The 27,465-nt window shown below is 39.0% G+C and overlaps 1 protein-coding gene across 1 annotated transcript; it reads right to left on the bottom strand.

The window, feature by feature from the left end:
• Nucleotides 1-362: 362 nt before the first annotated feature.
• irs1 (insulin receptor substrate 1) lies at nt 363-27,314 on the bottom strand. Its single transcript, XM_051129178.1, has 3 exons — nt 27,186-27,314; nt 23,402-27,104; nt 363-2,743 (listed from the first exon to the last, which is right to left on the bottom strand). The coding sequence occupies exons 2-3, from the start codon at nt 26,670-26,672 to the stop codon at nt 2,739-2,741; spliced, it is 3,276 nt and encodes a 1,091-aa protein (XP_050985135.1). The 5' UTR covers nt 26,673-27,104; nt 27,186-27,314; the 3' UTR covers nt 363-2,738.
• Nucleotides 27,315-27,465: the final 151 nt, after the last annotated feature.

Here is a 27,465-nt window from a genome sequence, read left to right on the forward strand (position 1 = left end):
CTGTGGAGAACTTCATTGATGAGGTACAGCCTCATGTCATTCTTTCCTTCTCCGCATTCTGAAAGACTTTCCATATGTTGCAGGCCTCTAGAGTCCAGTCTACGTGCCACAAATCCAGACTCTCCCGTCGAGCACCTGACTATGGAAACAAAAGCCAAGACGTAGTAAAATACAACTAGAGAATGGATGTATAGGTAGAAAACGCAACATTATGGAACTACCATTCAAAAGGCACATCAAGGCTGCATTTCTCAGATCAAAAATGTAATAATATTGTAATTATATTACTTTGGTAACAATAGTACAACGCCACAATATGTTCGTGTTGCATGCATTTGTCCTAAGGAGCACAGGAAACGAAGTTCAGAAAAGATAAGCGCTTCTACTTTATTACACGTCAAGGTTCCAGAAGATACCATTCTTCTAAATAGGGGGGGCGGGGAGGGGTTTACACAGCCCTCTCCTTACTGCTGGTCATTTCATTTGTTGAAAACAAACATATTTGTTTACATGTGCATACATCCATTCATCTGTACATACACTCATATTGTTTACATGTTTCAATTCGTTCATTCATTCAAGAGGACCAATCATCTGCTTGCTTTGAGCATCCATAAAACCAAACATCCCTGGTCAGTCCAATATCCACCAATCAACATTATACATTATTTACAAAGGAGAACAAGTTTGGTTGAGATGTTAAAGTTTTGGCCACATAATGTTGGGAAGAGTGATGCCCCACACCTTGTATCACAACACAACCGCAGGGTGCTAAATCGACAACTGCAACCTATCGAATGACAGGCAACCTTTAGAACGGCCTATCAGGTTACAGGAACACCACTGTCACAGCCAATCAGAGCTCGGGGAAACGTGAGCGTAACAGGTTTCCAAAAGCGATTCCATCCGGAGTTCGTGAGGGGGAAAGGGAAGTCCCTGATGTGCGTGTTACATTAATAAGCATCTTTTAAAAAAATTAAGGATTTACTCTATAGTACCATTCTCTCAAAAAGCTTGGATTACATATTTTACTATAAAAGCAAATATTCCCCACAAAAAGATTGAACTTAAGAACAGTGGACGCATTTGAAAAATACACGTCGAGATTCTAAAGGCAAAACAATTGTACTGAAACACCAACCATGAATGTTAAATAAATGTTTAACTCTTAAAAGAGAACCAAGAACATTTCTAAATATTCAATAATTTACAGATTGTTCATTGTTTGTTTCATTTCAGCAGCAAACATGAGACATTGAGTTTTTTTTTTTTTTTTTAAACCTGTTGCCGTGAGCTTACCATTGCTCCAGCAAGAGTTATTTTAAGCAAAAATAAACCATATGAAATAAAAGATACAACTGTAACGAAATAAAACAGCCTAAAAAAGTTGCGAGCAACTTTGACTGGCTTCCAAGGCTTAACAGCAGGATGCTCGAAATGAAAAAACCAGTACTGCTGCCTGTAAAATCAACTCTCGCACTCACACATATCATACTGAACTGTTACGGCACATCCTCGTGCGAGTTTTTGTTCAGTTTGACCAACAACTGGTGGTACAGTCTGATCAGAAACGTTAGTTCGGTCATGGGATTTACACACCCATGAATGAGCTTGAATAAGCTCTTTATTGAGCCCAAATAGGGCTGTAAGGCCTCTATTCATTTGTGACGATAATAATAATAGTAATAATAATGAAAAAAAATATCCACCCTTCAATCAATCACAAAATTTCATCTCTATTGTTCATCAGGTAATCAGGTAATAATGAAAAATTTGATTTACAGTAACCAAACCTGTGCATATATCATAAAAAAAAAAAAAAATTTTTGGATTGGTTCTAAAAATATTTTTAAAATATTTAAAAAATATAGTACCAAGATTAAAAAAAAAAAAAAAAAAAAAAAAAAAAAAAAAATTATTAAAATAAAATGGGGTGGAGTTCTGTTTGGATGCCAATATGAACTCCACAAGATCCGTGCTTATTATTACAATTACACGGGATATAATGTTACCGAGTATGAAATAAAACACGGGTTTGACAGACATCACAGTGTGTGTTTGGCAGCATGAGGTCAGTCATGGCTCACAGTGCTGAAACACAGTGTGTGTGTAAACTCTCGCAAAAAATCCTGAGGTGAAGTCGGGGTGTTTGAGGTTGTTCGTACTGGGTGTATAAAAGTGTCTAATTGAGAGCTGTATCGTAACACGTAATCCAATATGTAATGGAAATGTGTGGCAGTACTTGTACAATCAACACTGTTGGGGACTGTCGTACAAACCCAACACAATATGGCTGCTTCGCAAAGCATCCCTGTACCAAAGAAATTGTCGTACGTCAGGTACTAGTGAAGTACCGTTACTTACATAAATATTATTAACGTAACATTGCTTGCTACTGCAGTACCTCAAAAGGTGCCGTTTACCACGTTTGATGGTCTTGTACCGAGTCTGTAACAGTTGGACAGTAAGTCTGGTAATGTCTGAAGAGGTGCGCACAGTGAAAGTCCGGTTGCCGAAGATTTATGGTTAGTGGAATCCAGCATTTGTGAGGTCCGGATATGTGATGCTACGAGGTCTGTTTTGTCCATATGCTTTTGGTAGCGTCCGGGTGATAATGTGGTTCTGGAAAATGAGGTTAGTGAGTTTACTGAGGTCCAGTTTTCTGAGGTCCGGCTTGTGGTGAACGGGGGAAGAGATTTTGAGTCTCGGTACTTGAAGGAGCGGCGGCTTTCTACTCTTCATTCTGGTGGAAAAAAGAAGGAACGAACGTTAGTCAGATGATCAACACAAAATAAAACCTAACAGCACTATTTAGAGTAGAAACACACAAGTTAATCTGCTTTTTTAGGAACACGCTCGTCTATAGCGCCCTCTCGTACGCGAAAACAAACAAATCCTCCCTTCCTTCGTTTATTTGAAAACACCACTTTTTTGGATCCTTCCATCGGCCTGAGGAGTAACTGACCTTGCCAACGGTTGATAAACAAGCATCATTGTTTCCCTGGAAACCTTCAACACAGATTTGAACAGCCTGAGAGGAGCCAAAAGCTTTATGACATCATCGCTCGGCAGAAACACAGAGAGAGAGATGCAGACAATCTGCTCCCTTTCTGTTCGCCTCTCTTTATCCATTCACAAGCGTATGTGAGCCTCATCCGAAAGTGGCGTTCCTGACTCCTGCCCTGTTCAATCGCTTGTCTAATCCAATCAGACGCACACAAACAACTACGAGCTGTTTTCATTATATAACACTCTCGCTGACTGTGATTAAAAGATCAAAACGTAGACAGTCAGCATTAGCGTGCGCGCGCGCACACCTGTTCACCATCAATTGTGGAGAAAAAAAAAAAAAAAAAGAGAGAGACGTCACTCATATGTGCTGCAATTCTAAGCTTATGATTGGTCATGACGTTAAAGTAAACATGAAAAGACACGCGCATTTCTAAAGTGATGTGAAACTGGATATTTGTTTTAAAAAATGACATTTACTCATTCTTGTGTTGTTTTAAACCTGTAGAATGTCTGTGTATAGGTGCGGTCACATTTACTGTTGCTCTGCGAAACTTTGCAGACGTAATCCAGTCGTTCCAATAGAAATCTGCACAATTGAGCTGCTTGGTTTCATGCATCACTACACTGTTAAAGGAATACTTCACCCAAAAATTACAGTTCTGTCATCAATTACATGTCGTTCCAAACTTGTAAGACTTTCGTTCATCTTTCTAACACAAATTAGGATATTAAATCCCGAGTGCTTTCTGACCCTGTATAGACAGTAACGCAACCGACACGTTTAAGACCCAGAAAGGTAGTAAGGACATCGTTAAAGTAGTCCATGTGACATCAGAGGTTCAGCCTTAATTTTATGAAGCTACAAGAATCTTTTGGTGTGCAAAGAAAACAACGACTTTACGTGTCAGTTGCTTCAACAATTTCTTCGACGCATGTTCACGAGAGTACATGGGTGTGATGTGTGTTGAATGAAGTTGTTATTTTTCAATGTTTTTTTGTTTTCAAGTACTCTCGTAGTTTCATAACAATAAGGTTGAACCACAGATATCACATGGACTATTTTAACAGTGTCTTTACTTTACCTTTCTGGGTCTTGAATGTGTCAGTTGCTTTTCTGTCTTACTCTGCCTGGACTGTTTTTGTTCCGGTTCGTGACAGTTAGGGTATGTCGGAAAACTCCCATCTCACGTTCTCCCTCAACTTCAAAATCACCCTATATCGCTGTTTTACCTTTTTTGTTAAGGGTGTTCGTTCTTCTTTGCATGCTCACTTCGCAAAGACTGGGTCGGTACTTCTGCAGCGATGTAGGATGATTTTGAAATGATTTTTGAAGTTGAGGGAGAAAATACGATTGGAGTTTTTCGACATACCCTAACTGTCTTGAGTCAGAATACACCGAGTTCAGGGAGAGAAAGGCAAGACGAGTATTTAAAAAAAAAAAAAAAAAAGTATTTAAATTGCATTTTTTTTAATGAAAATAAATCGATCGTTTCGCTAGATAAGATCCTTCTTCCTCAGCTGGGATCGTTTACAACCTCATTTGGGATCGTTTGAAACCGCCTTTTAAACTGCCTTTTGGAAGTCCATTATATGAAAAAAAATTCTAAAATGTTTTCCTCAGAAAAACAATTTCTTTACGACTGAAGAAAGAAAGACATGAACATCTTGGATGACAAGGGGGTGAGTATATTATATGTGAATCTTTGTTTTGAAAGTGGACTTCTCCTTTAAGCCATATTGCGGTTTCGTTTTTAGTTTGTTTGACAGATACTGTGTCAAAGCATAATAGCCTAAAACACAACTTTCAAGACCTTTTGTGTTAGAATAAGAAGTTTAAATATATTGTAAAAACTTTATGCCCTGAAGACCTATCGTTTCATATCGTCATGTGACTATGATAATATCAAAACAGTTATGCTATAATATAGTTACATCGCTAGAAAAGAATGTGTTCATGAGCCGCACAAGCTGTAAAGACTACTTTGATGGTGCTTTTGCATCTTGAATGCTTCACTCCCTCATCTTTTTATTTATATCACAGAAAAGAGAGAGAAAGAAAGAAAAGTAAATGAGGTCAGTGCTGACGTTCCCTTTTGCCGTTTGTATCTGTGTACAGTATTTCTGTACAAACCACTGCCCTCTTTCCATCCATCTGACATTATTCTGACACCAGCTCTGCCCTGGAATACACAACCTCGCCTGTATCGAAGTGAGCTTATTTGTTTAGACTGGTCTGATTTTATTCCCGAACCTTTTACCTGAAGCTGTCGTTGCTTTGGACGCAGTCGTCACGACGTCATACATGAAAGCAAACTAGCCATTACAACACGGAACGTCTGACCCGATTTGTTATTTACATTCAAAACAAATACAGATTCAATTCCTCACTTAACCTCTAAAACCAATCTTGGAATACTTTTCCATTACTTAGTTTAATTGCACACAGAGAGCATGACAGTAGGCCCTGTGATGGACCTGACGAGAAGTAGGCCCCAGCACAGAGCTCACGGTTACGATTAGGCCCCGGTTTAAATCTACGGGAAGGACCGGGCCTGAGCTCAGAGCCGGAGAGGCAGCGGCTTGAGACAAACCTCAGCTATAAATACAGCGCTGTGCAGCAGCGAAGCAGAGAGCCGCAGGTCTAATAGCGCAGCACTGAGAACATGAAAGCCCCCTCACATCTCCGCAGCAAACCCGACGTCAAGCGCTTTTATAGTGCGGCCATTTTTAGGGCCTCTTTCCTCTTTACTTAGAAAACCAGAAAGATGGAGAAAATTGCAGAGGGTGAAATTATAAGCTGCCGGACTATGCAAACACGTAGCGTGGGAAAAAAAAAAAAAAACGACACTTAAAAATGCCACTCCCGGAAGTCACAGCATCCCGGAATAAGAGGGAGGAGCTACTGGTAGTATTCAGCATTTCCAGAATTCAGATCCTAAAATTCTATTCCTGGAATTAGTGCATTAAAGAATGCATGATGTGTCAATCACACAATTGTTTTATGATGTAAAAAAAAAGACAGGACTACAGAACTATTTTACATTTTTGCATTAATCTACTTGATACATTAATCCAATGTATGTTGCATTACAAATACAGATTAATATTATAACATTAAACTATAACATCGAGTTATAACATTAAACAGTTATATACCTTTTAACAGTCAGTCAGAATGCACTGAAATGCAAAAGTAATACCATGACTAATGTTTTTTTTTTCAATATCGTGGACTTAATTATGAATTTAATCCACTTAGTACTGAAAACTAAAGTTAAAAAATTAACATTTCCATATAATAGAAAATATACTACCAGAGCTGGGTAGATTACTTAGAAAATGTAGTCCATTACTGAAAAAAAAAGCTAAATAGTAGCACGTTTACTGCATGACAGATGGAGGCACCGCTGCAGTCACTTGTCCTTAAAATACTCCATCATTTTTGGTCATATAGATAAGAGTAATACATCTTTCGAATCTGTAAATACTCTACGTTTAACTCAGAATAACAACGAAACGTTGCGCTTTTGTAAAAAAGTTATAGCAAACAGGATACACTTTCTGCAGTCTTGATCTTTGTGAACTGGAGAGCGAAACTCCAAGTATACTAGATATATAAAATATATCTATAGAGAGTGAAATATCTACTTTTAAATAATCCATTCAAATAGAAAAAAAAAATTCTCAGAGTATGTAATCCGTATGAAACGGAGCCGACTTGTCAGTGTCAGTTTAATCTCTTAAACCGAAAATAAAGAAAGCACTCGTTTATAATTACATTTTTAAAACATTAATGCAGTTTTCTTACTGTTTTTCCCTGTCACATTCATAATTATTATATCTGCCAGTGAGCTGTGGCAAGCTTTTTTGTACGCTTGAGCGCTTATTAGGCTATGTAGGCAATTAAACGCTCATTGATTTATATGGTTTATTAATAAACATGCAAGTAATTCATCTTGATAATGTCAAACAACTTTGATAGAAAGGTATGTAATGGATTACAATCAACCAAAAACTTAGACAACTGTTAGTATGACAATACTTTGTTGTTCAGTCTATGGGGTAAAAAGTTCGAATTAGCAATTAAAGAAAAAACACTTAAGCAAAACATGGTCAGGTCAAAGTGTCTAAATAATTTTTGGTCCCAATTTTTATTAATTTTTCTGGCAGTCCACTGTAAGAAGAAATTTTGGGGTATAATACATCACAGTTTATTTATTTTGCTATCCCCACTTACATAAATGAACTATGGTTTCCTGCACCCACTAGCAAAAAAAAAAAATTAATAAATTAAAAAAAACTGTATATTACAATAGGAAAAAGGTAATAATAATAATTCACAATATTACTGTTTTTACTGCGTTTTTGACTGTTTAAGCATACAAGACTTCTTTCAAAACATTAAAATCTTACTGACCCCAAACTTTTGAACAACAGTGTATTTCTATACTAAATTAAAAAAAATATACATTTAAAAAACCTTTCCAGGCCTAGAAAACACCCATTAAAAAGGTCAAGTGTGTAATTTCTGCACCACAAGTGTCACAAAACTGAATTACAAAAATGGTTTTCAAAGAGGTAGTCCCACACCAAAGCTCACACCACTGGTCCAACTGGGTTACTAATACATACTACAACTCCATTTGGTGCTGCTATTGACACAGATATCTCACACTTCACCTTCAACATCCCTTTACACTTCAAGGTTTTCCATGATCGTGACTGTGGGAACCCTGTGTGACTGTGGGAATATTCAGCTCTCTTTACAGCCCTGATAATAATATCAACAGCTCGACTTTCCCAAAACTGGGACGTGTGCCTCATCCATGCCTCCGACACATTACATGCATCACATGCATGTGTTAAAATAAGCACATGTAACAGAAGCCAGCATTACAGCGTACTGTAACGTCACACATACTCCCACACTACAGTAAGTTATCTGCACACTCATAGAGCGTCTGCAGAGGTGGGATTTGGAGCTTTACTCTGCAGAGTACCTTATAAGGCCGCGAGTGAGGGGTGGTGCTCATCTACCATCAGCTCAATGAACTAACGTCATTCAGCCGTGTAACACACACACACGCAGGCATACTGTGCCAGGACCCGGGAGAGTGGGGACATTTTTAGCCCGCTAAAACTTCCACACACATCTATCCCAACGCACTGCGAGGGATACGGTTACAGATGTGTGCCGCAGTGTGTGCTGTGATTCGGCACGACTGACGTCAGTACACAGGTCGTATTCGCTGAGAGAGAACATTCAACGCTGATGCCAACACACACACAAACACACCACAGGCTCTTGATGAACTCAATCCCAGACTTCTGAAGTGAGAAGTGCTTACTAAAAGGGATAGATCAGCTGAAATTCTAATTGTCATCATTTACTCACCCTGTTGTCATTCCAAAACACATGAGACTTTAGTTAATCTTAGAGATGAAGTTATTTTTAATGAAACTCGAGAGGCAAAATGTAAAAGATCCAAAAAAGGTTACAAATAGCAATGCGCCGATATATCAGCCAGTAATACACACAGCCGATGATCAGCGCCATTTATATTCTTTAAATTAAAAAGGGTTACAAAAAAGTGTCCAGATAACATACTACTTCCGGTAAGACTATTAGGGCCCCATGATTTCCACGATGCGGAAAATACGGACGGAATCACGGAATCCAGTCACAAAAATGGAATTTACTATACAACATGGAATGTCACAGAATTTGCCAAATTTTGGATGAATGAATCAAAAGTAGGTCAGTACACTTCAAATTGCGATATGGACTAGTTTCTGTAAATATTAGGCTGCAAAATACTATTTAAATATGAATCCTGCATGTTCTGCGTGTTTTGTGTGAATGAATGGCCTAAAAGCACGGTTTCTTTTAGTGCCCAACATACTTAGTGTGTTTTCAACCTCAAGATTTTGAAGTTTTTTGAGAAAACTATCATAGTATTAAATATACACAGAAACAGTCTTAACAGCAACCTGTTAAAATAAAAGTTTGGTTTAATTTGAAGAAATTGTGACAGAGATATATTATTTATTGTAATGATAGTACTACTAGTACTATTAATAAAAAAATATATATATTATTATTACTACAACAAGGCATCAAATTATTTTTATTTACCAGAAAAATGTAAATGTAAAATGTACAAAACACAGTTATAAAAAATAAATAAATAAAAAAAAAAATAAAAAAAATTTAAAATCATTTATTAGAGATGCTTTTGATTATTAAAATTTAATGAAACCATTAAAATGAAATCTGGAAAATTAAGGAAAATGCAGAATTTGGTAAAAATAATATATTTCATAGAGCCTTAAAAGTTTAATTTTTGTTCAGCTTTGCTGTTAAATTGTGTATGTTTCGTGATTTCAGTTAATTAGACACGCTTTTTGTTTAAAACAGAGTCTGGAAAAAATAAATGCACAAAAAAAATAAAACAGAAATTGGGAAAAAATAAAACGGATTTTAAAGAGCCCTAGACTATGAAGTACATATCCAATGGACACTTTACTAAGTTACTGCATACTTTGTGAGTGGCAGTGAAACAACACTGGAAGGTCACTTGAAAAATGACAACACGCCATTTACAATGCGTTTACGCTCTGGAGAGCATCAAATGTTACTATTTACAACATGTTTTTGCAGTGTTGAGCAATGTAGCCAATCACAGACATATCTGTTGATTTCTTAAACGCAATGGCCAATCAGCGGCATCTTGATGAGATCACGATGAACTTTTTGGTGATCATAAATAGAGCGCACTTTCTAGGCTACAATTCATTCAAAATTTGTACGAAACTTACATACGCGCTGCAAAATATATTTATGCTGGATTCACTCTTGAAATAGCAATGATTGACACGGTGAATGGACAGGATGAAAATATATGTGAGAACACCCTCTGATTCAATTCTGGAGCTGGCCAAGCCTTCACAGACAGTGTTCATTCAAAGCGAGATCCAGTTCACGAACCAAAAACGTGTTTATTGAGATCTGGACATATCAACCAGTAATTTAACTTCCAGAAACAATGGCAGAGTTCAGGAATGGATGGTATAAATGCAATGTATGACTGGCTTAAATATAATCCTACAACTGATCTTTTTTTTCCATGTGTCTCAGATTTGGCGGCAACAAGTCCAAAATGGACACATTTCAAGTGACTGCAACTGGAAATAAAACTCAAAGTTAAATGTCGCCCATGCCAGGCAGTATGCAACTTTGAAATCTGATCACCATATAAAGAAATCATATCTCTTTACAAGACTTGGATTAAACCGTTGATGAATGTGGATTTGTTTTACAGTACCTTTATAACCTGTTTCCATCTTCTGAGCTTTGTTTACCTGGACTTTCAATGGTGGGAATGAAACCTCTCAGATTTCATTTGTGTTTCGAAGGTAAGATCAAACAAAGTCGTATTGGTTTGGATCTACATGAGGGTGAGTAAAGACAGATTTTTCATTTTCGGGTCAACTATGTCTTTGACACAATCAAACCACAATGAGAAACCTCCACTCACACAGTCACAAAACGATGACTAGGAACTTCCCGACTACCTCACAATTGGAGAACTTCACGTTCTCACAGAACTGGGGGAGAAACCACATGCAAGACCACATCAGAGGTTTCCACAACACACCCTGAGGTAACACACCAATGCAGAATTCAGATGCAGTTTGACTATCGGAGAAAAAACTGATAATAAATCAAAGGTTGAAAGCATCCCGAAACAAAACGGGGATTAAATGTTGGTGTTTGCGACAAGCGAACACAATGGTGTGGCCCGTTTTGGGGGCCAGAGAAAAACAAAGCGGCTGTATCAGCTCTGTGTGTGTGTGATGTGGAAGAGACAGTGTGTGCCAAATACCATTCCCTTTAGCAAAGGAAAAACTTCCATCTCCCACACACACACCAGATGTTTTGCCTACTTCAGCAAGTTGAGACACACACACACACTTGGTTTTCTCCTCCCCTCGCCGCTCCACTCATCCTAGGAGCTGTAAACTACAAGACTCAAAGCAGATTTTCCCTCTGCCCAAGATGGCCGTCGACCGCTGGCCTCTCTTGATACGGACGTGAGGTGAAAGTGGCCGTTGCTGTTCGTCGTCTCCGACTCGCATTCCCACGGACGTGAGAAACGGCGGACCTTCAAAGAACTTATCAGAGGAGGCTTATGGAGATCCACTTCACACGGCTCACAAAGGTTCTCTTGTGTTCGGTCACACTTTGAACACGGTTACATGTTTGATAAAAGAGTTTTTGAGGGGGAGAAAGGGTATGACTTGTGACCTTCACAAAAATACCTTGGTAAAAGTTTTTTGGACATGGTATTCAAGATACTTTAAAGAATGCTTCTGTATACCTTGATGCATGGCCCAAAAACAGAAATATTACAGTATTTACGGAAATATCAAAGACCATGACATTTGAATCCTCAGATATATGACCCTGGACCACAAAACCAAGGGTCCTTACTTAATATCCTAATGATTTTTGCCAAAAAAATTGATCCTTTTATCCCATTCAATGTATTGTTGGCTATTGCTACAAATATACCCGTGCTACTTATGATTGGTTTTGTGGTCCAGGGTCACATATATATAGTTAAATTACTAAGTTACGCTACATATCAAAGTAAAATGCGATTACCATCGCTTAACCATGGTACCATGGTAAAACATTCCACTGCTGTTTTTCTGTAAACTTAATTAATTTTTTTTGGATTTCCATGTTTTTGGAGAAGGTAATACAATGTTTTTAGACATTACCATGATGAAATACTATGGTATATATTAATGTCAGAAAATACTTTGAAAATGCTGATGTTCTAAAGAATGAAAGACTCGAGACTTACAAAAAAGTACCATGGTAATACCATAATATGGATAATACCACAATGGTAAATACTACAGTATTCACTGAGGTCTAGCAAACTTTGAATTACAAATATCTTGAAATACCATGTAAATGAGGTATGTAAATATGGTAATTATTGGTATCTGTAAGATATTTCTTTAAAATGTAATACTTCTGCACACACATGAAATGTATCAAAAGTGACAGTAAAGACACTATGTTACAAAATAATTCTATTTTATAAATGCTGTTCTTTTGAACTTTCTATTCATCAAAAAAATCCTTAAATGGTAATAACATTTCAAAATTTTACTCTTTTACTCTTTTTGATCAAATAAATGCAGCCTTGGTAAGCATTATCAAAAAATCTTTAAAAGTAGTGTTTATTACAAATAAAGTAGCACTGTTTTAGACATGATACCATTGTAATACATGGACACGGAATACCATGGTGTCTTTAAGTACCATGTTTTTTGGAAGTACTATGGTACGTGAATAAATTAAACACAGTGCAACAAAATCATAAGGGAAGACTTGGTTAAATTAAAGGAAGACTTTTTGGTGAAGACAGATATGGTGAGAGAGAGAAAAAAGTTCTTCACCTGACAAGAGTTGAATCTCAATCCATGACCTTTCATTAGAAAACTCAGTGTCCCTGATAAGCGAGAGCAGCATGACTCACTTACACACTTGCACGTGATGTGCCCTTAAACAAAAGGCGACTGACAACAAAGAGCTGGAACACACAATTCTAAAACAGTGCTATTCAGAAAAAGGGGGCGAAAAAAAAGACAGAAGGAAGAAAATAAAAGGCGGCCCGCTTGGGGCGCAGGCATGCCTGAGCGGACTCACTTGAGAAACTTTCCACTGACGCTCTGACCTCAGCGACAAGGGCGCACGCGCACACACACACACACACACACACAGAAAGACTTCACAACAAATCCAAAACTGACAGAGGCGACCTGTAAGCACTCACGCAGTACGTAAGCCTCTCTGTGAAACGCATCCCAGAACGTCTTTCGGCTCAGCGCCAAGGTCGCATTTACCGCCAGAAACGCAAACACAAACAAAAACAAATGTCAGTCAGTGAGTTTGCCACAGCTTCATTTGGATGGCGTCTACTATGTTGTTGTGGGGAGAACAGAGAGGAAAAATGATTTACTGCCATCCTCTAAAAGCAAATATAACGTCGTAAAGAAGAATTCGAAGTCATAAATATCGCACATCACCTAAAACAAGCGCTCTCGTTCACACACACACTGACGTCTTCCTGCCATATCTTTATGAACTCTCTGTTCTTGCATTGGCCTTGCCCCAACCCTGACCAGAGAAGAGAGAGAGAGAGACAGAGAAAGAGAAATAAAAAGAGAGAGAGAACGAGTGTGTGCGGCTGGGGTGAAGTGAGGACATGAAGCTGATGGATCCAACTGGGCCATGAGGAACTCGTCCAGACCAACGGAGCTGGGCGGAGTGGAAGAACAGTGCTGCTTCTCTCTCAAACACACACACGGGCTAAAAGACAGCTCCAACGGACAAACAAAGACTCAGCACTTTTGCTCAACAGAACTAAACATAAATATCAAAGACACATGGAAACACGTACTAGGGATGTCATGATACCAAATGTCAGTAGTGAATACAACCGCAAAAACAAATATACTGTAAACAACCACTAACAATCATAAATAAGCATATTTTTTTGCAAATTAAGGATTTTGTTTTTCGGTATCTGTTTTTGGATCATCTTTGCGGTCTATCTAAAGCTCACTTGTACTCTTTATCCAGTCTCAAAATTAAAAATGTGACTCTTAACCACAAAACCAGTCATGGATATATTTGTAGCAATAGCCAAAATACATTGTATGTGTCAAAATTATCGATTTTCTTTTATGCCAAAAATCATTAGGATATTAAGTAAACATTATGTTCCATGAAGACATTTTGTAAATTTCCCACCGTAAATATATATTAATTTTCGATTAGTAAAATGCATTGCTCAAAAACATTATTATTGAAAACAGTGCTGCTTAATATTTTTGTGGAAACTGAAATGTTTCGAAACATTGTAAAAATCTTTACTGTCAGTTTTGAATACATCCCTTGTTAAAAAATCTTACCTTAGCCCAAAACTTTGAACAGATGTGTATATGTGACCCTAGACCACAAAACCAGCCATAAGGGTCAATTTTTTGAAATTGAGATTTATATATCATCTGAAAGCTGAATAAATAAGCTTTCCATTGATGAAAAATTGGTTTGTTATGATAAGACAATATTTGCCTGAAATACAACCGTTTGAAAATTTTGAATCTGTAAAAAAAAAAAAAAAAAAAAAAAACACCTTTAAAGTTGTCCAAATGAAGTTCTTAGCAATGCATATTACTAATCAAAAACGAAGTTTTGATATTTAAGGTAGGAAATTTACAAAATATCTGCTGGAACACAATCTTTACTTAATATCTTAATGATTTGTTGGCATAAAAGAAAAATCGAATGTAATTTTGGCAACTGCTACAATATACCCATGCTACTTTAGACTGGTTTTGCGATCCAGGGTCACATATACATATCAGTATTTGACAAAATTTTAATATCAGTGCATCCCTATTTTTAAATTTTAGTATTAAAGTATTGAAACACATCTTGACGGTATCTGAGGAGCGGCACATCTAGTGCTGTCAAAGAACAAAGTCTGCTCTATTAAAACTATAGATAGAAGAGGTTCCACTTTCGCCTCATCAGTCCAGACATTGTGATCTCCTAAAACAGACCCCCATGTCCCGTCCAAGAGACCATACCATTCCAGCTTGCGGCCGGCACCCATCAGTGCCTGACAACGCCAAACGCTCTGTTTTCATTCATCCATCCGTCTGGCCGTACAGTCGGTTCAAATGCCTGTCAAGCATTGGTGGAATGGCAGCACGGATCATTCCCTTACAAACCCCATGGCTCACGTCCACCCGTTTGATGCCAAGTTTCATAGTGGGAGCTGGAACACTCTGATACCTGGCCAAGCTCACCACATCCTTCCGTTCCGACCCTCACCCTAAATAGTCAGCAGCACATCAGCAGTGCGAGATCTCTGTGTGAAATTTCTGACAAACTTAGAATGGCTTTGAAGAACAAAAAGGGATGTGGGAGTTCATGTGGTTCTATCTTTGGCGGATAAAGCTAAACGCAAAGCTCTGATGTGGAAATGATACAATAACCACATCATATTCAACATTAATGAGATAAACAAGAAAAGTAATGACATGGATATCTGACTTCACAGCACCACATAGAAACTGAGACGCTTTGTTACTTTTATCAGCATTTCTACAAAGCCAAAAACTTTTTGTTCTCCATTTATATCAACTGAAACAAATAGCTCACTCTTCATTAAAATCCTGCCATTACTTTCTCATCCAAAACTTGTACAATGTTCTTCTGATGAATACAAGGATCATTCTGAATCTCTGCCAAGCTCTTTTCTGTACAGTGAAAGTGAATGCAACTTTGAGAACAGATGCTGTCATGCTCCAAAAAAGACAAAAATACACAAAACAAGAACCATAAACTATTCCAAATAAAACAAGCTGTGCATATCAGAACTTATGAAGCCAAACGATATCTTTACGTGAAGAAACTCAAGCTGTTTTAACTAGTTTATTCAATGAAATCTAGTTTTCAAAGCTTACATTCACACACAGTTCAAGTCAAAAGTTTACATAAACCTTACAGAATCTGCAAAATGGGAATTATTTTACCAAAATAAGAGGGGACATACAAAATTCATGTTATTGTTTATTTAGTACTGACCTGAGTAAGATATTTCACATAGAAGATGCTTACATATAGTCCAGAAGAGAAAATAATTGTTGAATTTATAAAAGTGATCCTGATCAAAAGTTTACATACACTTGATTCTTAATAATGTATTGTTACCTGAATGATCCACAGCTGTTTTTTGTTTAGCGATAGTTGTTCATGAGTCCATTGTTTGTTCAGAACAGTTAAACTGCCTGCTGTTCTTCAGAAAAATCCTTCAGGTCCCACAGAACCTATACCAACAAAGACTGTATGATCTTGAGATCCATATTTTACACTGAGGACAACTGTAGGACTCATATGCAACTTTTACAGAGGGATCAAACACTCACTGATGCTCCAGATGGAAAAAAAATACATTAAGAGCTGGGGGTTCAAAAATGTTCTGAATTTAAGAATCAGGGTAAATTACCTTATTTTGTCTTCTGTAGCTATTTTGTACTGTAGCAGTACTAACTGATATTTAGGCAAAATAAGAAAATTGTACACATCTTTGTTCATTTTATTCAAAAGTTTTCACCCCCACCTCTTGATGCATTGCGTTTCCTTCTGAAGCATCAGTGAGTGTTTGAACCTTCTGTAATAGTTGCATATGAGTCCCTCAGTTGTCCTCAGTGTGAAAAGATGGATCTCAAAATCATAGTCATTGTTGGAAAGGGTTCAAATACACAAAAATGCTGAATAACCAAAGTATTTGTGGGACCTGAAGGATTTTTCTGACGAACAGCAGTAGTTTAACTGTTAGGACAAACAAGGGACTCTTGAACAACTTTTACTAAAAAAAAAAAAAAAAATCATCATTCAGGTAACAACACAGTATTAAGAATCAAGCTTATGTAAACTTTTCAAAGGGGTAATTTTTACAAACTCAGCTATTATTTTCTCTTGTGGACTATGTACACGTCTTTTATGTGAACTTTCTTATTCAGGTCAGTACAAAAAAAAATAAAAAAATAAATAACATGCATTTTGTGTGATCCCTTTTATTTTGGTAAAATATTTAACATTTTGCAGGTGTATGTAAAGGTGTAAGTAAACTTTTGACCTTAACTATATATACAATGCAGCGGCCATGATGTCAAAAGCCAGAATGGGTCAATGGGTCCGCTTGAGATTTTCCTATTGGTTTTTCAATTCATAAGTGAAATAAGATCTGTGGTAAACATAACTTAATCTCATCTGAATGTTTTGTTGTATGTTGATGTACAACATAAACTTCAAACACACTTACACTCACACTCCAAACACTCTATGTAGTCATCCCTAGAAACATAAGTTGTTGTTTTTTTTAAATACATAACATAACATAACAGCTTAAAAATGTGCATTTTCAGTATGGGTGTGTGTAATTTACATTGTAGAGCAAAACGTCCAAGTATCATTAATTTATATTTACCACAATATTTCACTCATGAATTGAAAACCCCCATTATAAAAACCCATAAGAAAATCTTGAGGAAACCAAAGGAGAGTTAATGCCAAAATATACTTCGGTTTCTACTCATCCGTGAAGGTCTGCATACAGTGAGTGTGATGCAAATTTCGTCACCAGAATAGTACGCACACTTGCATCTTAAAGGTATAGTTCACCCAAAGAATAAAAATCTGTCATTAATTACTCACCTTTATGTTGTTCCAAACCTCTAAGAACTTTATTTATCTTCAGAACGCAAATTAAGATATTTTAATGAAATCTGAGAGCTTTTTGACCCTGCATAGACAGCAACACAACTGACACGTTCAAGGCCCAGAAAGGCGGTAAGGACATCGTTAAAACAGTCCATCTGACATCAGTAGTTGTGGCTTGTATACAAGCAGAAGACGAATTACGCTGTACATAAAACAGTCTTACATAAACTATGTACATAAACATGTCTGAAGATTTCAACAGAGAGGATGACTTGCAATTTTTTGCCCAGCCTTACTTATTTGAACCAGAATATACAGACGATGAACTCAGACATGGACTTTCTAACATCAGAACACTCCTGCGTCAGCAGCACCACACTCATGCATCGTGGTATTTTCGTGAAAGCTCTCTGATTTAATCAAAAATATCTTAATTTGTTCCGAAGATGAGCGAAGGTCTTACGAGTTGGGAACAGGATGAGGGTGTGTAATTGATGACAGAATTTTCATTTCATGAACTACCCCTTTTGTTTCTACTTTTGTCTTTTTTTCATGGAACAAAGTCATATACGTTTGGAATATCATAAAGGTTTCTTTTCATTTAAATAAATTGCTCAATACAAATTCTTAACTACTATAATTGTTACCTGTAAAATCAAAGACAGAACTATTAAGTCTAAAGACAATAACAGTATGAAACTCGCTAGAACTACAATAGAATACTTCAAATATTACAGATAAAAAACAGAGGAATCCATGCTTTTCACACCGCTCAAATATTTGTAATTTCTGTTGGCACATGTGCTCTGAGCATCTGCTAATATTTGACTTTGGGTACCAATAACAATTTGTATGAACGCACATGAGAGCATTTACTCTATGTTAGGGCTGAAAGGGATTGGTTGTCCCTATTAAGCAAACATCTTACTTGCTGCCTTAAAACACTTCAAAGCACAAACAAATCCTATGTGCTGTATGGATATAGATGCCAAGGTTGTTCCAAATGAAACTCTGATTGGAAAATTTCTGGTTCCCCTTATACACAGCCTTGATCAGTTAATCTCTTAAACCCTCCTTATTTCTCTCTCCTTCTCCTGCTGTGTGCCCCTTCCTACCTCTCTTTTTACTTCCTCTCCATCCCTCCATATCTCTGCCTGTGTCTACTTTAACAAGCGGCTCTGTAAAACAGGCACAAAAGCTGCTGTTACATTCCAACCCTGGAGCTACTCACTTACACACACACACACACACACTTACACACACCTCTCATTTCCCCGTTCACACGCATTCCAAGGATCTCATCAAAGAACAGAGCACCAGACCTGCCAACCTCACCCCACTACTGATGACCTTGACAGTGATCTCTAATTTAGCCATTTTTAAGCTGCTTCCTGCCCTATCTATCTTTGCTCATCCATCAACTAGAGATTTTCATGCATTTCCATACTTAGTTCTAATTTAAACTGATCATCAGTTATGCTAGCATTAATACAGAGGCATTAGGAGAGATTTAAAAGTGCTGCATCATTTGTACTACAAACATGAAAAATAGAATAAAAAGCGTTGTTTGAGTAAAGGTGTGCTTTTACTTTTCTATACATTCAGAATATTTTTGCCTAGTGTGGGATAAAATAGATGATTACCTTAACATAGAAATGATTTAAAAATACTTCATTTACATTCCTCTGAATGACTTCCAGAATGAATAATCAGAATATTTCAAACTATTATTGTTTTTCTTAATAATGTTCCGATTGTAAATGATATTTTTCTAAATATATGTGTGTTACAAATTTTTACACTTATAAACAAAAACAGTTCAAAATTATGAATGCCCGCCTTTTCCTCTGTTAATAAATATTCAGATATGCATTTACACTACGACTGAAAAGTTTGGGATCAGTAGGAACTTCTTACTTTTATTCTGTAAGCATGCATTAAAACTGACAGTAAAAGTGATAGTTACAAAATTGTTTAAAATAAAATACTAAAATAGAAAGTTAAATTGCAATAATATTTCACAATATGACTACTTTCACTGTATTTTTTACTATTGTTCAAATAAACTGTAATGTTTATTTGAACTTACTTTCAAAAGTTTAACATTTTTACTGTTTTTAAAAAGTCTGCTCATCAAGGCTGCATTTACTGATTAAAAATACAGAAAAAAAAATAGTGTGAAATATTATTGCAATTTAAAATAGTGGTTTTCTAGTTTAATATACTTTAAAACAGAATTTATTTCTGTGATGCAAAGCTTAATTTTCAGCATCATTACTTCAGTCGTCACATGATCCTTCATATGTTTCCAATGTTGGAAACATGTTGTGCCGCTTAATATTTTTTTTGGAATCTGTGATAGTTTCTCAGGATTCTTTATGAATAAGCGTTAAAATTGTTTTTAACAATATATTACCATTTAAAGTCTGGGGTCAGTAAATAGTTTCTTTATTTCTTTGAAAGAAATTAATGATTTTTATTCAGCAAGGATGTGTTAAATTAATAAAAAGTGACAGTAAAGACTTGTATTGTTAGAAACGATTCTATTTTTTAATAAATGCTGTTCTTTTTAACTTTGTATTCATCAAAGAATCCTGAAAAAGTAATCACAGGTTCCAAAAAAAAAATTTTCTTCAACACTGATAATAAATCAGCATATTAGAATGGTTTCTGAAGGATCATGTGACACTGAAGACTGGAGTAAAGACTGATGACAATTCAGCTTGGCATCACAGAAATAAATTTTATTTTTTAGTATGTTAAAATAGAAAACTGCTCTTTTAAATCGCAATATTTCATATTACTTTTACCCCTGTATTTTTTGATCAAATAAATGGAACTTTGATAAGCATTAGAGACTTCCTTTAAAAAAAACTTTAAAAATCTTACTGATCCCAAACTTTTGAACAGAAGTGTACATTAAGTATCAATTTAAAAACATTAACATAAAATTACCATTAATGAAGATTACTCAATTTGGACGACAAGTGAATAAATCAACCATTCATAAGCTTCAAATTAATCAATGACAATTCAACAACAGCCTAAGTTCAACTCAAAACAGCCGCAAAACAGCCTTTTATCCTTAACTGATGCTTTGGTACTACCCTGAATACCCATGATGCCTCTCTGATCTGCTCCCAGAGCTCCGCCCCTAACCGATCACACTGCTGCACAATACTTGGCACTTCAAATCTCCAAAAGGATGCATGAAAGGGAGGGAAAGACAACAAAGAGGAAAACGTGGTTGAAATGGAGCAAAAGGGAGCGAGAGGGAGAAGGGGACAAGAAGCCACTCTGCAGGGTGACCCCATCACGGTGGCCTGAGGTGGGCTGAGCTTCTAATCGTCTCACTCTGACCAAACCCACCGAAGAACTCTGTCACCCCGCCCCACCCCACCACTGCCCAATGGTAATACGGCTTTCCGAAGCCCCCGGCGTCTCAGTCTGTGGCCCCTTAATCCACTGTGACATGGGGAAAAAAGCGCTGCGGCAACAGCGTTACCATAGAGATGGGTGGCACTGGCGCGGAGCCACACAGGAGCATGCCATGGACAGAACATGTGCCAGAAGAGACAGATGAAATTAGGAACTGGAGCTTTAGATAGACATCCTGCCAAAGCAGACAACAACACATGCAATAAATGCACCAAAAATAACCCTCACACCAAAATGCAGCAAGAGGAGGCATTGCAGATGATGCCCCTTGTCTCCAAAGGAACACAGGGGGGTTTTACTAAGGCACACACACATAAACAGACACACAGGGCTTTCCAGAGTCAAAAAACATTGGTTACGCAACACTGAAGCCCCTGTGCTCTCTCTCACCCCCCCTAAATATCTCAAGCCAAGCTCAAAACACACACACAAAGCCACCAATCCAAGTCAAGAAAGCATATGGGTGCAGGTTCTCACCCAATCAAAACAAACGCTTCCTTGGGGCAAATTCACTAAACAGTTGCGCAAAACCTGATAATTCTGTCATCACTTACTTACGTCCTTCCAAACCCTTTCTTTCTATCTTCCACACAACACAAAAGAAGGTATTCTTAAAAACGTCTCTGTGTTTTTAAACCCCACTGACAGTGTTGGAACAAAAACACTTGAACCATTCTTCAAAATAGCTTTTTTGTCTTTTGCAGAAGAACAAAATAAATCATTAGGATTTGAAACCACATGTGGATTACACAATTACACTGTTTTAATTTTTGGGTGAACCATTCATAACAATATCCTTATTCTTTTTAGTCAAAACACAACATCATTATGAGCTAAAACAACACTTTAGTATCCACCGACAGTTAAAGTCAAAAGCTTACATACAACTTTATTATTTTACCAAAATAAGAGGGATCATACAAAATGCATGCAATTGTTTTATTTTTAACTGACCTGAAGAGGATATTTCACATGAAATACGTTTACATAAAGTCCACAAGAGAAAATAATAGTTTTATAAAAATTACCTGTTCAAAAGTTTACATACACTTAATGCAGTGTTGTTACCTGAATGATCCACAGCTGTGTTTTTATTTTTGTTTGTTTAGTGATAGTTGTTCATGAGTCCTGAACAGTTAAACTGCCTGCTGTTCTTCAAAATAATCCTTTAGGTCCCACAGATTCTTTGTTTTTTCTTAATTTTTGTGTATTTGAACACTTTCCAACAATGACTGTATGATTTTGAGATCCATCTTTTCACACTGAGGACAAATGAGGGACTCATACGCAACTATTACAAAAGGTTCAAACGCTCACTGATGCTCCAGAAGGAAAAACTATGCATTAAGAGCCGGGGGTAAAAACTGTTGAACAGAATGAAGAGTTTACATTTTTTCCATTTATTACTGCCCTTCAGAAGCTACAGAAGATACTTACATGTTCTCCAGAAGATAAAGTAAGTTACATTTACCCTGATCTTTAAATTCAAGAAGTTTTCATCTTTTTTGTTTTGGAAGTGGACTTCTCCTTGAAGGACTTTTCTAAAGAACAACAGGCAGTTTAACTGTTCAGGACAAACAAGGGACTCATGAACAACTATCAATAAACAAACAAACAAACAAAAAACAGCTGTGGATCATTCAGGAAACAACACAGTATTAAGAATCAAGTGTATGTAAACTATTATTTTCTCATGTGAACTAATGTGAACTACATGTAAACATCTTTTATGTGAAATTTCTTATTCAGGTCAGTACCAGACAAAAAATAACATGCATTTTGTATGATCCCTCTTATTCTGGCAAAATAATTAACATTTAAAAGAAAAATAACACTAAAACTGTTTACCGAATCATTAATACTCCTAGACTACTATCAATAGTAGTAGCATTGTCATCATTTGGGCAAAAAGTTTAAATGCATCATGGGAAACCCGCACAGCTGTGCTAAAACTTGATATGCAATCATTAGTAAACACAAAAAAACATCTCACATCTGGGGAAAAAGGAGTAGTAAAGGAAGGCCAAGAGGGTGGAAAACCCTACACTCGCTGAAGGGCAAGTAAATAAACTAAAACAACGATGATACAGAGTCAGCCAGGCATGACACACAAACCCTTGGGCGAAGTGGAGCATGCACAGTAGTGGCAGCTCTGTAGATCTCTCGCAGTGCTTGATTAATATCAAAGACATCTCTGAAGAGTTGACTCACACACTAAGTAAACTCCCATTCAGGAAAAAGACATCCTATAAGCTGCTTAGTGACTCACAAACGCATATATGTGCTGTTTTTTTTCCTTTTGTCGCATCAGGAGCAAGTGTAGACATGCTAACCCTTTCTGCCTCCATTCACAAATATGTCCATTTATCAGCCTGAAGAGGCCCAGTCATCAGTGGGAGGGAATCTAAACCCCCTCAGCTCTCTCCTAAGATTTCAGAAAGGGATTTTCCAAGCTGCACAGATAAATGGAGGCTGCTTTTATAAATAATAACATGATATGCATATTACTTATTAAATGCCTTGATAACACAAAAGACACTAAGAAATTTATAGCTCGCACATGCCAATACTCAAGAACACGGCATTCTTAGATGCTCTTTTGATAAGTGTTCTTAAACAAACACTTGGTCTTACCTTCTCTGCTTGTGAGATTCCCTCTGGTCTCGTCTGATTTCTTGAAGTTTATACTGGCGTAGGCACTGAGCTCTTCTATACCTTCTACGGCTCCCAGCTCCACTGGCCGAGATTGGAACGCATTCCAATCAGGAACATGCTGCTCTCCATTCTGCACTAGATCCAGATCGATGTAGTTCAGGCCGTTCTGGTCATGGTTCATTAATGTGGGAATTGAGCTCGAAGCGTTTTCCCTTCGTCCGCTAGTTACTGTAGATGCAGGTGGAGCGGTAGAAGCAGCAGAGGCCTCGCCGGGTCTCAACCACACGTTCTCGAAAGAGGCGGAGCTGTGGCGCTTCACTTCTCCTGATTGACAGGTGGCTGCTGTGTCAACCGACCCTCTGGTCGTTGTTGAAGCAAACGTTTCTGAACTGTGTCGCCGTCGACCCTGTGGGTCAGCCCGGATCACTTTAGCCCCCTGGTTCCGCCCGGAAGTGGAGTTGACCCGTGTGAACGCACTAAGACCTGACAAGGGGCTGATCAGAGCCGATCTTCCAGGTGCACTGCTTAACGCGGTCACGTCGTGATTGGGTGATACAGAACAAGGAGGAGCATCTGCATCAGGCAAAGCCTCGGCCATCAGCATCATCTGAGTATCAGGAAAGCTAGTGCAGGATGCTAACTGCATGCTGATGTAGTCACGGTCACATATGCTCTCACAGGGCAGCGGAGGTGAGGATACAGAGTTTGACGGAGTGATTATGGCGTAGTCGGAACAGGAAGTGGAATTTTGCATTTCTGGGCATAACCGCCCAGCCTGTGACCCCAGCTGCATGTTCATGTACTCAGAAGATGAAAGGTCTGACGGGGCCTCAGCATCACTTCCGGAAAACACAGGTGGAAACAGCGACGCTAAGCTTGCTGAAAACGCTTTGTCGTTGAATTCAATGTTGACATACTCGCCAGGACTTTTGGGTTCTGTGGGAAAGGGACTCTCACGTGTTCGTGGAAGAGTACTTGCTTTGCTAGCGTCCAGTGAGAGGCGCGTCGGACGCGTCAGCCTCCCGTTGCCCTCTGACCTTTTGGGTTTGACAGCAGACTGCTGTGAGTTGCCTTGACCACCCAAGCTGTCGCTGCTCGTCGAAGACGAGGAAGAGTCTGTGTACGCCAATCGACTCGAGCCCAGTGATATCCGAAGAGGGCTTTGGTCTTGCTTCCTGTTAGCGTGTTTGAAGGAGCGCGGCAAGGAGAAGTAAGCATACATTGGCCTGGGAGGATCTTCAACAGGGTTGAAAAAGCAGTCTGGAGGTGTACTGGTTGTTGAACAACTAGCTGGGGACATGTTTATGTAGTCTCCACAAGATGACACTTTCCCCTCCATGCTCTCCACGGAGAGCTTAGGGTTGACGCCATTAGTCCAGATCTTGCCATAGTTTGTTGTGCCATCTGGAGAGCAGCTGCCACTTGGTGACATCATCATGTAACCATTGGAGTCGACATGCGAGTGTTGCCTGGGGTTGATAATTTGTTGTGGTGCTGATACACTTTTTGGACTCATGGGCATGTAGTCACCGCTCTTCACTGTTGGCGTTGCAGGTGCAACGCCTGGCAGCATGGGCATGTACCCGTCATCTTTGTGATCGGGTCTACTGTGGTCTTTAGCTTGCGTAGCATCGACACCTTCCTCTGGGTACGAATGCGTAGGCATGAAGGAGTGCCTGTATGTTGACGACGATGACGATGCGGAGCGGCTTCGTGGGTATGTGGGCATCATCACAGTATACTCCTCCAGCGAATTAGCGGAAGATTGCGAGGGAGTCTTTTGATGGCACGGAGTTGGCGGCGAAGCACCAGAAGAATGCGTTCGCTTCCGGAAACATTTCTCCAGCTCGGGCTCTTCCAGTCTCGATGGCGTTCCCCTTCGCGATTGGAGTGAACCAGGCTTGGCCATGCAGATGTAGTTGTTTATCTCCTCCTCCCTTGCAGGCGGCGTGTGGCCAAGCGAGTCAGGAGTCACGCTACGGAAGGAGCTTCGAAAGTCGCAGGGGCTGGATCCGTATTCATCCGAGGAGATGAATCCGCCGTCACTGGGCGACCCAGATATGGAGGCGCTAGAGCGGCGTGGAAAAAGGCAGTCGGATGTGGATCCGTGGCCGCTGGTGCTGCTGGAAGACAGGCTGACGGGGCTGATGGCTGAGGGGGAGCACCGTGAGGTGGGTGTTGGGATTGATCTGCTGTGATTGAGTGGCGGGTGAAGTCTGGATCCGCCTCGTTGTCGTTGCGATTGAGGTCGAGCTGTGCTCGGACTGCTTGGGCTCCCATCCACAGACGCCGGTCTGGACATGGTGCCCTCCCCATCGCTGGACGCTCTTACTCTGAACGAATGGCTGTGTTTGCCAGGTCTAACAGGAGAAGTGGCCGTCACACTCTCAGCCCGAGAACGCCTGCCTAGGCCAACTTGACTGGGTGGAGGATTGTTGTGATGATGCCTCCTGACAGGCACGGAGATGGGGTTTGAGCAGTTGGAAGATGACTGACTTTTGCTGCGGGGTCTGAACTCCTCACTCATGGCTTTCATGGCTTCTAATATAGTTTCATGCATGTTCTGAGCCACAACCGAGTCATCCACCTGCATCCAAAACTCCCCAGGCCCGGTCACGGCAGATCTCCCGACTTCAATGAAGAAGAAATTTTCAGAGTGACCACATCTCCTAATGTTCATTAACTGCAGGACCACGGCGGCCGCATCAGAATTGAGTTTCACAAAACTGATAGTCTTATTGGTGAGGCATAATCTGTAAACGCCAATCAAGTTCTTTGTGTGACCCAGACCCTTTGGTTTCAAAATAACCTGCCAAACCTCTTTGAAGGCAGGTCCCGGCGTGGCCTCGCCGTAATTATCCTCGCCAACCCCGCGGCCCGCGGCAGTTTCGTGGACCTTACCTCTGTTATGGAGATCAACCAGGGCTTGATACCATGACTCCTGCTCTATCTCACTGTCAGCAGCGATGGCGAAGTACTCATCCTTGGTATAAAGCGCGACGAGATGTTTGTTTTTAGAATCCGCTCTTTTGTTGATATTAAAGCAGCTCTCTAGCGGAATGGACCTTTTGGGCGCTCCAGACTTGTGTCTCCACTTCTTCTCGTTTTCGTAGTACTCCAATCGGGACGGTCCGGAGGCGCTCGCCGCCCTCAGTACAAAAAACCTTTTGTGCATGCTTTTGGGTTTCCTTAAATAACCCACCTTTTTCACGTCGGAAAAACATCCTTGCTCTGTGGTCGGGCTTGCCATGGTAAAAAGTATAATAATAATTTATAGAAAAATTGCAGGATTGAAAATCAAAGCGTTATGCATGTACTCTCCGCCAAACGTGAGCGCTGAGATAAAAATGGTTCCATTGAGTAAAAATAGAAAAATAGCACTTAAACCAGTCACTTTTGTGCGCTCCGTCAAGAGCTTGAATTATAAGAGTTCATCGATACCGTAGTGCACTTGGATTTTTTTTCAGCAGCATTACATTGTTACAACGAAGTTTAAATAATCCATCGGACATCCTCAAAAATATTGCAAGTACCGGAAAGCACCAAGTTTATGATGTGAAAAATACAAAACAGTAAAAATTACAAAACAGTGTCCTTTTCAGTCTGGAGATCCGAATGCATTATCAAAACAAGCCCAGTCAGCAGCGCACGACCCCATTTACCCCGGAGATCAAAGCGCTGTCTGCAAAAATACCAAAAGTGCAATTAAACAAAGCACGGGCGCAAACTATGCATCTGACCGTTATTCACAACCGAAACGTACCGAGTCCGTTTGAAGCGCTGCATAAGTTCCTCCAAAAGTCGCTGAGTTTTCTTTTTTTGCCAAGCCGTAACAGACCAAAACAAGGCACCGCTCGTGTATGTTTGTATGGAGGAGTTGAGACTGGGGGGTTGCAGCCTAGCTTGTTACGATACAACTAAGAATCCCGCCCCTTTTGGAACGCACCTCGTTGATTGGAGCGATCTAACGTCAATCATCCTAGGGGGCTGCGAGAGACGTGTGATTCAAACGTAGTGGTGGGGTTTTCGATTCTTCCCAGTGA

Source organism: Labeo rohita, chromosome 15 (genome assembly GCF_022985175.1).
Source record: "Labeo rohita strain BAU-BD-2019 chromosome 15, IGBB_LRoh.1.0, whole genome shotgun sequence".
NCBI classification, from domain to species: Eukaryota; Metazoa; Chordata; class Actinopteri; order Cypriniformes; family Cyprinidae; genus Labeo; species Labeo rohita.